Source organism: Brachyhypopomus gauderio, chromosome 1, assembly GCF_052324685.1.
Source record: "Brachyhypopomus gauderio isolate BG-103 chromosome 1, BGAUD_0.2, whole genome shotgun sequence".
Taxonomy (NCBI): Eukaryota; Metazoa; Chordata; class Actinopteri; order Gymnotiformes; family Hypopomidae; genus Brachyhypopomus; species Brachyhypopomus gauderio.
In genome coordinates, this window is record NC_135211.1 from 54311051 (window position 1) to 54324159 (window position 13109).

The 13109-nt window shown below is 44.7% G+C and overlaps 1 protein-coding gene across 4 annotated transcripts in view; it reads right to left on the reverse strand.

The window, feature by feature from the left end:
• Positions 1-13109, reverse strand: part of LOC143525556 (NACHT, LRR and PYD domains-containing protein 3-like) — a 106216-nt gene that overhangs the window by 59810 nt on the left and 33297 nt on the right. For 3 of the 4 annotated variants that reach the window (XM_077019646.1, XM_077019637.1, XM_077019686.1), the window contains 5 exons: positions 11871-12041; positions 9429-9599; positions 8443-8616; positions 4648-4694; positions 3368-4509 (listed from right to left, as the gene is read on the reverse strand). In XM_077019646.1, coding sequence (XP_076875761.1) covers positions 3971-4509; positions 4648-4694; positions 8443-8616; positions 9429-9599; positions 11871-12041 — 1102 coding nt within the window. In that variant the 3' untranslated portion in view covers positions 3368-3970. Of the gene's footprint in view, positions 4510-4647; positions 4695-8442; positions 8617-9428; positions 9600-11870; positions 12042-13109 lie in introns of those variants that run through there. The other variant, XM_077019677.1, reaches the window with a different exon arrangement.

The following is a 13109-nucleotide window of genomic DNA, read 5'->3' on the forward strand; positions in this document are numbered from 1 at the left end:
GCCGCCCGTAGGGCACACGGCAGTACCTGAATAAGCCTTCGTGGGTTATGAAGGCGGTGAGATCCCTGCTGTCTGGGTGTAGTGGTAACTGGTGATAGGCACTTTCCAGGTCGAATGTTGAGAAGCGTGTCGAGCCAGCGAGTTTTGTGAGTAGTTCCTCCATGTGCAGTAGAGGATGACTGTCCACCACTATGGCTTTGTTGGGCTCTTGTAGATCAACACACATCCTGATGCCACTCGTCTTCTTTTGTGTCACTACAATGTTTGACACCCAGGGTGAAGCGTCAACTCGCTCGATCACCCCTGCGGAGAGCAATCATTTCAGTTCATCAGACACAGCAGATCGTACGGCAAGGGGTAGACGGCGTAGCTTCTGACGTACAACTACATAACTGCTGCTTACATTTTCTTAGTCCTGCTTTGAGTCTGATCTTCCCTGCATGATCCACCCTAAAATATTCTGAAGGCTCTGTCCTGAGAAAAATATAGGAATAGAGGAAGAAAACTCTATTACTCACACACACAACTCTTAACTTCCCTCCCTCTGTCTGTCTCTCTCACACATGCACCAAGGTAACAGAACTGTCTGTCTCACACACATGCATCTAGATAACAGGACTGTCTCCCACACTCACACGTGTCTAGATAACATGACTGTCTCACACACACACACATGCATCTAGATAACAGGACTGTCTCTCACACTCACACGTGTCTAGATAACATGACTGTCTCACACACACACACATGCACCTAGATAACAGGAATGTCTCTTCTGGGGCACACACACATACACATCTAGATAACAGGACTGTCTCTCTCACACTATGTTTGTCCATTGTTGTGACACATGTGCTGCTAAGAAGGGACCGACAAGAGTCTCACGTGCGCCCCTCCACCCCATGCAATTCGACTGCCCCATGGAGAGGGTGGCAGTAGACGTGCTGGGGCCGTGTCCAGTGACGGAGTCGGGCAACTGCTACGTGCTCGTGGCCATGGACTACTTCACGAAATGGCCCGAGGCGTATGCGGTGCCCGACCAAAGCGCCATTACTACAGCAGAGACCCTGCTCCATGAGTTTTTCTGTCGCTTCGGCGTCCCAGAGGTCCTACATAGCGACCAAGGCCGCAACTTTGAGTCGGACGTCATGGCCGAGGTTTGCCGCCTGCTGGGGGTGCACAGCACTGGAACGACTCCTCTTCATCCACAGGGTGATGTCCTGGTCGAGCGGTTCAATCGAACCCTGGCTACTCAACTGGCCATGGCTACCCGGCAGAAGCAGCGTGACTGGGACAAACAACTGCCTCTCGTCCTGTTGGCATGCCGCTCCGCCTTGCAGGAGACTACTGGTTTCACCCCTGCCATGCTTATGTTCGGCCGTGAGCTGCGATCACCTGTGGACCTGGCATTCGGGGCACCTCCCACTGATGATGCTAATGTTGAACCTGGCCCTGTGTTCGTTTCTAGGCTGCGGACAAGACTACTCGACGTCCACATGCGAGCCAGGGGTAGCCAGACGGGGGCCGGACTGCGCCAGAAACGCACCTATGACATGGGCTGCTACGGCGAGCCCCTGACCGTGCACTCGGAGGTTTGGCTGTACAACCCCCGTCGAAAGAAGGGGCTGTGCCCCCAAGTCTGCTTGGGTGGGGCCTTGCACTGTGCTCGCTCGTGTCAGTGAGGTGGTCTACCGAATCCACCGCGACCGCCTTGCTCCGTACCGGCCTAAGGTGCAGGGCGCTGGACACTGCCCAGACTCTTCATCGCCCGTTTCCCCTGTTGTTGATCCTGCTACTTCCCCTGTGGCCGGTCCGGCCAGGCCACAGCGCACGCGAAGGCTACCGCGGCGCCTGCAGGACTGTGTGACATCAATTGTTCTGTGAACTGCCTTGTTATGGACTGTTCTTTTTATGCATAAATATCTATATCTATTTTTTTATTGTGTCTGTAACTAGTGATTGCATTATTCATACATACAAAGGTTATGTGCACTGTTCTCTCTCTGTTTGTTATGCCAAGTCTGTTCTGTGCCAGGTCTTTATTGTGCATTGTGGTGATACCTGACCTTTTTGATGCCACCGTGACAATGTTACCGTACTGCTGTGCTCATGTTCAACGCCGGGAGTCGTAATGTTAATGCCTTGTATGCGACATGCATATGTCTTGAGTTGTACTGCCCTTTATGTTATGTTTAATTATGTGATGTTTATGTTTGTATAGTGTTATTAATGATTATTTATTGTGTGTTATTAGTTAAGTCACCCCAGTCTATCTTTTTATGTACATGTGCATTATCATAGTTTCCCCTCCATGTATGTGTAATGTTGCCGTCTTCATGACCACCCTATGTGTTTCATCTGCAAGGCTAACCTGAATTAGGTCTCGAGCCGTATGGATTGTGGTTGAGAGTACTAGTTTTTATTGCGAAGGAAGAATAAAACCTCTTTTCTGTTGAAAATGGACCTGACTGCAGCCTCTTTTTTCCACACCACGCCACAAGCAGCTTTTGGCGGGATGCCGCCGTGTTTGGGGAGAAGGCCTGAGAGTGTTGGCGTCGGAGCTGGCGCTGTTGGTTTGCCTGGCCTATCCCCTGTTCCCACGCGAGGCCCAACGGCAGTTAGCGCTAGATTTTTTTCTGGGCGCGATGGAGCCGCCCGAGCTGAGTAGACACGTCCGCCTGTACAACCCGACCACTCTCGACGCTGCCGTGGACGAGGCCGTCAGGGCGGAACAAATCTTCACCGGTGACGGCTTTAACAGGATGCTCCGACAGACCCGCTCACACGACCGCCAAGCAAGCCACCGACTGGTCTACCGGAATTGCGGGGCTCACGGCCACAAAGCCAGCCAGTGCGATGGCTCTGGAAATGAGCAAGGAGCCGCCCGGTGAGGGGCATGGCGACTCCGGTTCTCCTTGGCCAACCCTCTTTCGTTGTTTCGAGAATCGCCGGACGCCACTGGCATGTTTCATGTAAGTTTGGTGATATCTCTGTTACCGCTTTGATCGACACGGGGTCATCACATTCTTTTACAACTGTTTTCAGATTCTGCTTTGCAAGCACAAAGTGGCTGAAATGTTTATCAATGTTCTTTAGCTTGGCATTAATGTCCAAATGACGTTAAAATTAAAATAAAATGTCTGTGTGGTAGAGTTTTAGAAGTGAGCAAAAAACTGAAAAGTGCACTGAAAACAGAGAATCGAGCAAAAAACAAACGTGTGCTGAAAACAGTGAAGCAAACACACTTAACTGTGTGATTCTTGTTTCTCTGCTCTCACTGTCACTGGTTTTGCTCGGTTGTTTTGCTCAGTGTGTCTTACATGCTCACTTGAACCTCATCTTTGCTCATTAAAGACAGTAATCTCACTCCATATGACTGGAGTAAATTTCAGTCTTTCTCTTTAATGGACAGAATTAAGCAAATGTACATCACACCAAAACATAAAACACTTTACATAAGTTGCAATTTAACCAGCAAAATCACACACGAAATCCTATACTTTGCCCATTTATGATATATCAATATGTGGTTGTCTGCTTCCATCTACTGGACACATACTGGAACTGCAGGGAAATGTCTGCATAAATGGAAAATACTGGATAAAACAGTAAAATGTAGAAGCAGGTTCTACACTGCACGGTTAACTAATCTGCATGTAATCACAGGACTTTATTTACCCCTAAACCTAGAAATGCATAGACAAAAGCAACTGTTGATGCAAGAAAAAGAGGTGAGAGAGAGAGAGAGAGAGAGAGAGAGAGACAGGTATGTGTGAGAGACAGTCCTGTTATCTAAGGGTGTGTGTGTGTGTGTGTGTGTGTGTGTGTGTGTGTGTGTGTGTGTGAGAGAGAGAGAGAGAGAGAGAGAGAGAGAGAGAGAGAGAGAGAGAGAGAGAGAGAGAGAGAGAGAGGTTTTGTTCTCCAGTTGTGTCTGTAGAGGAGTGTGTGTTTCCACACAGTACACAGGAGGTTATTCTAGCTCACACACACACACTGAGGAGTCAGAATAAACCCAAAACCCTGCATAGAGGGGTTCAGTGAATGTGGAGTGGAGTGTGTGTAAGTGTGTGAGTGTGTGTGTGTGAGAGGAGACGCTGTAGAAGGACAGAGTGCCGGACGGCCAGTCCAGATACACTCCTACTCTGTTGGAGCTGGAGGGGGGGGTAGAGATGCCAGTGCAGTTATTATTGTGCCAGACATTGTAAATGTTATTAGTGCAGAACAACATCCAGGACTTTATATTCCCTCCAAACACACAGTCATTACTGTTTCCTTTCCTGCTGATTCCTTTATATGTCACTGCTATACCAGCAGTTCCACTACACTCAGCCTCCCAGTAACAGCGTCCAGTCAGACTCTCTCTACACATCACCTGCTCCCAGTGATCAAATCTGTCTGGATGATCAGGATACGTCTGCTGCTTTTCCACACACGTCACCTTTTTGTTCCCCTCAGACAGAGAGAGAAGTGTGTGTGCTGTGTTTGGGTCCAGTGTGAGCTCACATGCATCTGCACACAAGAAGAGACATTAGAGGAGACCACACAAATACTATATAATACATAAATGCTTACATTTTCTATGTATATGGATTTGTGTCTGCATGTGTGTGTGTGTGTGTGTGTGTTAATTACATAACTGCTGCTTACATTTTCTTAGTCCTGGTTTGAGTCTGATCTTCCCTGCATGATCCACCCTAAAGAACACACACACACACACACACACACACACACACACACACACACACACACACACCTAGATAACAGGTCTGTCTGTCTCTCACACACACACGGAATTAGATAACAGGACTGCCTCACACAGACATGCACCTAGATAACAGGATGCACATCCACCTCGATTACAGGACTCTGGATGTGTTCAAAATAGCCTACTACATACTGGACACTGCATACTGCACTCAGTATATACTGGATACTGCATACTGGTCCTTGTACTAGTATGCGGTACAGTTTCCAGTATGCATACTACGGGGTCACATGAACGTAACGTTGCATGATGGGATGCAGTACACCACTAAGATAGCTCTGTTCACGTACTGGAGTATTTTGAGTAAGTGGTATGTCATCCGGGGATGTTTCACGTACTGGAAAAATTAGTTTTATTCGCATACTGCATACTGGATACTGATTTGGGGCCCAAGCAGTACGCCAGTAGTATGTAGTAGGCTATTTCAAACACAGCCTGTCTGTCTCACACACACATGCACGTCTAGATAAAAGGACTGTCTGTCTGTCTCAATTCAATTAAATTCAATTCAATATAGCTTTATTAGCATGACTGTATAACAGACAACAGCTTCGTTCCAGCACTGCTTTAACCTCGAAACAAAATATTACCCACATAATTAAACGCAGTCAAAGGGATTATTTGGAACATTGGGGGAAAGAAATTCGGACTCAAAACAAACTTGAATGCTATCGGGCCCTAAAAACAGAGTATGAACTGGAAGAGTATCTCCTGACTGTCAGAGATACAAAGCAGAGACAGATCCTGACCAAGTACAGACTCAGTGACCACAGCCTGGACGTAGAGAGAGGCAGGTATAAACAGTCCTGGCTGCCCAAAGAGCAGAGGCTGTGTGGTCACTGTACGACAGGTGAGGTCCAGACAGAGATGCACTTTCTACTACAGTGCGAAAAAATTCACAAGCACACGAGAAATTTACACACACAAATTCATAAAGATAATCCCAAACTTCTAAACATTAACACAAACTGAACAACTAAAAATCATCCTAGGAGGGGGACACAGCGCCCCCCTCGCTGCTAAATATGTAACCACATGTCACAGCCTGAGAGACAGTGGGAAACGACCCCCCCCCCCCCTTCAGCCTCAGAATGTAAACAATTGAAATGATAACTTTCCCTAAATGTTATCATATATTAGTATTGTCATTTGTTCTCTGTCAATTTTATTGTCATTGTTATCTTTGTTATAATGCCTTGGCAACACTGTACCCTATACAGTCATGCTAATATGCAATTTCCCGAAGGGATCCGTCCCAAGGGATCAATAAAGCTTGCTCGCTCGCTCTATCTATCTATCTGTCTGTCTGTCTGTCTGTCTGTCTGTCTGTCTGTCTGTCTGTCTGTCTATCTGTCTATCTATCTATCTATCTAATAAAGCTATATTGAATTGAATTGAATTCTCTCATACACACATCTCATACACACATGCACCTAGATAACAAGACTGTCTCTCTCACACACACATGCACCCAGATAACAGGACTGTCTGTCCCTCACACACACATGCGTCTTGATAACTGGACTGTCTGTCCGTCACACACACATGCAACTAGATAACTGGACTGTCTGTCCCTAACACACACATGCGTCTTGATAACTGGACTGTCTGTCCCTAACACACACATGCGTCTTGATAACTGGACTGTCTGTCCCTCACACACACATGCGTCTTGATAACTGGACTGTCTGTCCCTCACACACACATGCGTCTTGATAACTGGACTGTCTGTCCCTCACACACACATGCGTCTTGATAACTGGACTGTCTGTCCCTCACACACACATGCGTCTTGATAACTGGACTGTCTGTCCCTCACACACACATGCACCTAGATAACTGGACTGTCTGTCCCTCACACACACATATAAAGAATATAACAGGACTATAACAGCACAAATATGCACCTAGATAACAGAACTGTCTCTCTCTCTCGCTCTCTCTCGCTCTCTCTCTCTCTCTCTCTCTCTCTCTCTCTCTCTCTCTCTCTCTCTCTCTCTCTCTCTCTCTCTCTCTCTCTCTCTCTCTCTCTCTCTCTCTCTCTCTCTCTCTCTCACTCACACACACACACACACACACACACACACACACACACACACACACACACAGGCCTGTTTCTCTCACACACACAGATCCACACAGATAACAGGACTATCTGTCTGTAGATAACAATACTGTCTCACAGACACACATGCACCTAGAAAACAAGTGTCTCTCTCTCTCTCTCTCTCACACATGCACCTAGATAACAGCACTGCCTCTCACATACACATACACCTAGATAACAGGTCTGTCTGTCTCACACACACGGAATTAGATAACAGGACTGCCTCACACAGACATACACCTAGATAACAGGATGCACATCCACCTCGATTACAGGACTCTGTGTTTGAAATAGCCTACTACATACTGGATACTGCATACTGCAATCAATATATACTGGATACTGCATACTGGTCCTTGTAGTAGTATGCAGTACAGTTTCCAGTATGCGACAGTATGCATACTACAGGGTAACGTGAATGTAGCGTTGCATGATGGGATGCAGTACACCATGAAGATGGCTCTGTTCACATACTGGAATATTTTGCGGAAGTAGTATGTCATCCAGGGATGTTTGGCATACTGGAAAAATTAGTTTTATTCGCATACTGCATGCTGGATACTGATTTGGGGCCCAAGCAGTACGCCAGTAGTATGTAGTAGGCTATTTTAAACACAGCCTGTCTGTTTCAAACACACATGCACATCCAGATAAAAGGACTGTCTGTCTCTCTCTCTCATACACACATGCACCTAGGCCTGTCTGTCTTGCTCACCCACACATGCAGATAGATAACAGACCTGTCTATCTCACTAAGACACACATGCACATAGGTAGCAGGACTGTGTCTCACACACACACACCTAGATAACAAGACTGTCTCTCTCACACACACATGCACCCAGATAACAGGACTGTCTCTGTCTCACAAACATGTGACCAGATAATAATACTGTTGCGCACACACCCCTAAATAACAGGACTGTCTCTGTCTCACAAACATGCGACCAGATAATAATACTGTTGCGCACACACCCCTAAATAACAGGGCTGTCTCTCTCTCTGACACACAAGCACCTTGATAAAAGGACTGTCTGTCTCACACACACAGGCACCTAGATAACAGGACTGTTATCTGATTTCTGTTTCTGTTTATGATCTGTTTTCTCTATCTCTCTCTCTCTTGCTCTCCACACACACACACACACACACACACACACACACACACACACACACAGCTCTATAGGGTCTAGACTTCACCAATAACTTTCACTGCCTTGTGTGTGGAGTCAAAACCTTTAAAGAATATTCCAGGATCAATAATTAACTATACTGATAGGCTACTGATAAAAGTAGGTGTGTCCGGGGCACAGCTCTCTGTCCCACAGCAAACTTTAAGGCAACCTACTATGTCTAAGTAACATTTTTTCTCTGGATAATTTGATGAGGGCGGCACCCCAGCGCCCCCTACTGACGAGCTGCCACTGGTGTCATGTATGATACTGTATGTATTTTAGGAATATTTTAGGCCATGTGTGTGTCATGTGTGCTGTTTCTATGTATGACACTGTTCTTCTAACATTTTGAGTGTGTGTCTACACACAGGGTGTTTAAGGGGATTCCTACATACCTGAGTGTGTCCAGTCTGCAGTGGGGATCCTCCAGTCTAGCAGAGAGCAGCTTCACTCCTGAGTCTCCTGGGTAGTTGTAAGTCAGATCCAGTTCTTTCAGGTGTGAGGGGTTTGAACTCAGAGCTGAAGCCAGAGAAGAACAGCCTTCCTCTGTGACCAAACAACCAGACAATCTGCAGAAAGGAGGGAAAAAGAGGGAGAAAGACAGTGACCTCACTGCATTTGCAGAGCAGCCAGTATGGGGTGCTAGAGAGGCCAGTAACTGTAGTGAAGGCTTCACTCTGTGCTTTATAATAAACTATTGTCATGGTGAGGTCTCATATCCATTCCTCAACTATGATCCTACACCACCAAACACCCTACACAATATTAAACCTAATAATGCTAAACTGCTTAGCTCTGAACTTTGGTATAATGTTGTCAAATGTGTGTGCACAAGCACTGAAAAGGTGTTTTTTTCAATACATGTCATTTTAATATTGGGATATTTGTCAAATGTGTAAATGAAATTAAAAGATTGCCACATTTTCTTTCACAGTACTGTGGATGTGGACGTCTGGATTTGGAACATTAATAAGACACTTGGGGCAGAGCTGTTTTACAAGCTGTGTGTTTCAGTCAGGTCTGTGTCGGTGTGTAGGAGTGTGTCTGTTCAGCAGTGTGTAGGAGTGTGTGTTTCCATAAATACCCACATACATTTGGACAAGGACTCAGTCAATGAAATGTAGTTCATGTATTTAATTTTAACAGGAAATATTTGGAATTAATAAAGAAAGAAAGCCTCATAAAACAATAAAGTGTGAAATTGTCTTGCATTGCCTTGTGGTAAGATTTTTCCTTTGTGTACTCAAAGGAAGTTTATTATTTTTAAAGGGAAACTGACATTTTAAAAGTGCATAAATATTTATCCTAAAAAGTATTAAAACCCTGTAGTGTCACCACACTTTACTGTTTTCATTCCAGACTAAATTGACAGAAAACTCACCTGAGAATCTCCAGCTTACAGTTTAAACTCTTCAGTCCAGCACAGAGCTGCTCCACTCCTGAATCTTTTAGGTCATTATTATTAATCTCCAGCACTTTCAGTGAGTTTTCTGTTTGTAGGACTGATATGAGAGATTTGTAAGACTCCTCAGTGAGACCACAGAGAGACAGTCTGAAAAGGAGTAAATACAGTACAAAATACAGATCAATCAGATGATGCTGGATTACAGAATCTGAACTGCTGATTAAATTATCCTCTGTATCTGTCATGCAGCTCAACCCTGGAGACTGCAACTCCCAGAATGCCCCACGTCGTCTGACCCGTTCCTCCTCCCCTCAGTACTAGTTCACACCTGGTTCTCATCGTAGGCTATTATATATATTAGGACACTCACTAAACTCTTTGTGAAGTATTGCCGACATTTTGAAAGCATACCAAGAGTTTTTCCTGCATTTTATTCTAATCGTGGTTTGACCCAGTTTGTCTAGTTCACTGCTCTCCTGGATTCTCCCTTTTTGTACCTCTGCCTGTTTTTTCTTCTTTTTGTGTATACCTGACCTGGACTGCTTTTTTGACATTGACTTTGGATTACGTCTGGATCCCTCTGCCCAGTTGTTTCCTCCATTTACTTCAACAAACAAAGTGTGTTTAACTCTGTGTACGTCTGTGACTAATATGTACCCCACATCACAGTATCTTGTAAAATAGGATGAAATTAATTGCATTAACAGATTAAAAAGTATCAAAGCAGAGGCCAGTAACTGTAGTGGAGGCTTCACCCTGTGCTTTATAATAAACTACTGACATGACAAGGTGACATTCCTCACCTATGACCCTACACCAGCAAATACCCTCCACAATATTAAACCTAATATTCCTAAACTGCTTAGCTCTGAACGTTGATATAATGTTAAATGTGTGAGCACAAGCACTGAAAAGGTGTTTTTTCATTACATTTTTTTCATTTTAATACTGTGGTATTTGTCATATGTGTAAATGAAATTAAAGATATTGGCACATTTTCTTTCACAGTATTGTGGATGTGGACGTCTGGATTTGGAACATTAATAAGACACTTGGGGCAGAGCTGTTTTACAAGCTGTGTGTTTCTGTCAGGTCTGTGTAGGAGTGTGTCTGTTCAGCGGTGTGTAGGAGTGTGTGTTTCCATAAATACCCACATACATTTGGACAAGGACTCAGTCAATGAAATGTAGTTCATGTAGTTAATTTTAACAGAAAATATTTGGAATTATTAAAGAAAGAAAACCCAAGTTCACTCATGTCACTCCACTGCTGCGCTCCCTTCACTTGCTTCCTGTGGCTGCTCGCATACAGTTTAAAATTCTGATGCTTGCCTACAAAGCCAAAAATGGACCAGCTCCTTCATACCTTATGGAAATGGTCAAGAGTCGATCCACACCTCGAGCCCTTCGCGCTTCAAATACGGCTCGGCTTGACCCGCAATCCCTCAAGATTCATGGAAGACACGCAACAAGATGCTTCTCTGTCCTGGTTCCCAGATAGTGGAACGAACTTTCACTGTCTATCAGAACAGCGAACTCTCTTGCGGTTTTCAAGCGCAGACTGAAGACCCATCTCTTTGTAAAGCACTTATAAACACTGAATCTACTGAAGCATTGGTATAAATCGTAATTGCACTTTATCTCTGGGAACACTTGCTAATTATTGCACTCATACTGCATGTAGTCTTGTAGGTAGTTCAGTCTTGCTAGGTATTGCTCTGTGTCTAATCTTATATTTGGTTGTCTTCTTTATAGGTATCAGCACTGGCAACTGTTTATGGCAGTGCTTGATCTCGAGTAGTTTGGACTTATACCTGTTTATACTAGATAGAGATGCATATTCTGACTCAACACTTAGCACTTTTGTAAGTCGCTCTGGATAAGAGCGTCTGCTAAATGCCGTAAACGTAAACCCTCATAATGTCACGTTGTGGGGGGGCCCCCTGCCGGTCGCCCCCGGTTACAGTGGCAGCGGTCCTGTTTTTAGTCACGTGATCTTCGTCCCTCAGATGGGCGGGACCCGTGATCTGTCTCACCTGAGGGTTGTTTGTTCGTCTATATATGTCTTGTCTTTGTACCAGTTGACTGCTGGTTATTATTTCCTTAATCTGGAACAATGTGACGGGTTTTTGGTTTGCGCACTTTCTATTAAACCATCCTCTTTCCCTGAGACTTGGCGTGATCGCTTCCTTTGTAGTTGCTCACCCTGCCCGTCACACATAAAATAATAAAGAATGAAATTGTCTTGCATAGCTTTGTGGTAGATTTTTTATACTGTACTCAAAGGAGGTTTATTATTTTAAAAAAGGAAAATTTACTTTTAAAAGTACATAAATATTTATCTTAATATTTATTAAAACCATGTAGTGCCACCACACTTCACTGTTTCCATTCCAGATTAAACTGACAGAAAACTCACCTGAAAATCTCCAGTTTACAGTTTGAACTCTTCAGTCCAGCACAGAGCTGCTCCACTCCTGAATCTTGTAGGTCATTATTAATAATCTCCAGCTCTTTCAGTGAGTTTTCTGTTTGTAGAACTGATGTGAGAGATTTGCAAGACTTCTCAGTGAGACCACAGCCAGACAATCTGTAAAGGAGTAAATACAGTACAAAATACAGATCAATCAGATGATGCTGGATTCCATAATGTGAACTGCATGAGCACTGAAAAGGTGGATTTTTCATCAAATGTCATTTTAATATTGGGAATTTGTCATATGTATAAATGAAATTAAAGGATATTGCCACATTTTCTTTCACAGTAGTGTGGATGTGGACGTCTGGACACTTGGGGCAGAGCTCAGTCAAAGTCAACTTTATTGTCATTCAGACTTTACATAAGTGCACAGCTGAACGAAATTGCGTTTCTCCAAACTCCAGTGTTAAAGCACCAGAGCCCAGAGTGGCCACTGCAACTAGTGCGCCGCTGTTTACACAGAATGGGAGAGAAACATAGAGAGATAACATTGGGAGGAGACAAAAAAATATGACCACAGATTATTCTCACAAACAGGACAACAGTCTGTGTGCATGCAAAAAATCCCCATAGCACATACAGCATTGATAACACAGACAGTAAGCAGTGAGAGGAGTGATTCATTCAGATGGGGAGGGGGAGCCAGAAGCCTGGCACACAGTTTTTGTGTCAAAGTTTGCGGTGGAAGGCGAGAGCCATCTCTGACAGTCTCTGTGTGGGGGTAGGAGCAGGTAACCAAGACGACGACCTTCTGGGAGAAATTTGTTTGAGCGCCAATTCTGCATTCTTCAAGAAGAATGAAGAATTTAGCAAGGAGCTCGTCCTTGAGCGTTTGAGCACAATCTCCTCTTAAAGTCGGCTGTCTCCCAACTGATCCAACTTCACACGTAGAGCATTGATTCCATCCACGATCGTCTCCAAGCTTTTTCCAGCAGTCACAGTCTGTGTTCCAACTGCTCTACCCATCGCATCAATCATGTTGGGCACTTGACGTGGGCGTTCGATAACTGACCCTACTCTTTTAATTTCCTGATACACCAGGGCAATGCCTAATCCAATCAGCAGAGCCAACGCGATCAAAGTTCCAAATAAGAACACGTCCTCAACATCTTCCAGGGAGAGAAGCGCAAGACACAAACTACGCCAGGTCCCCCATGAGTCATGCACATATCCAGATGA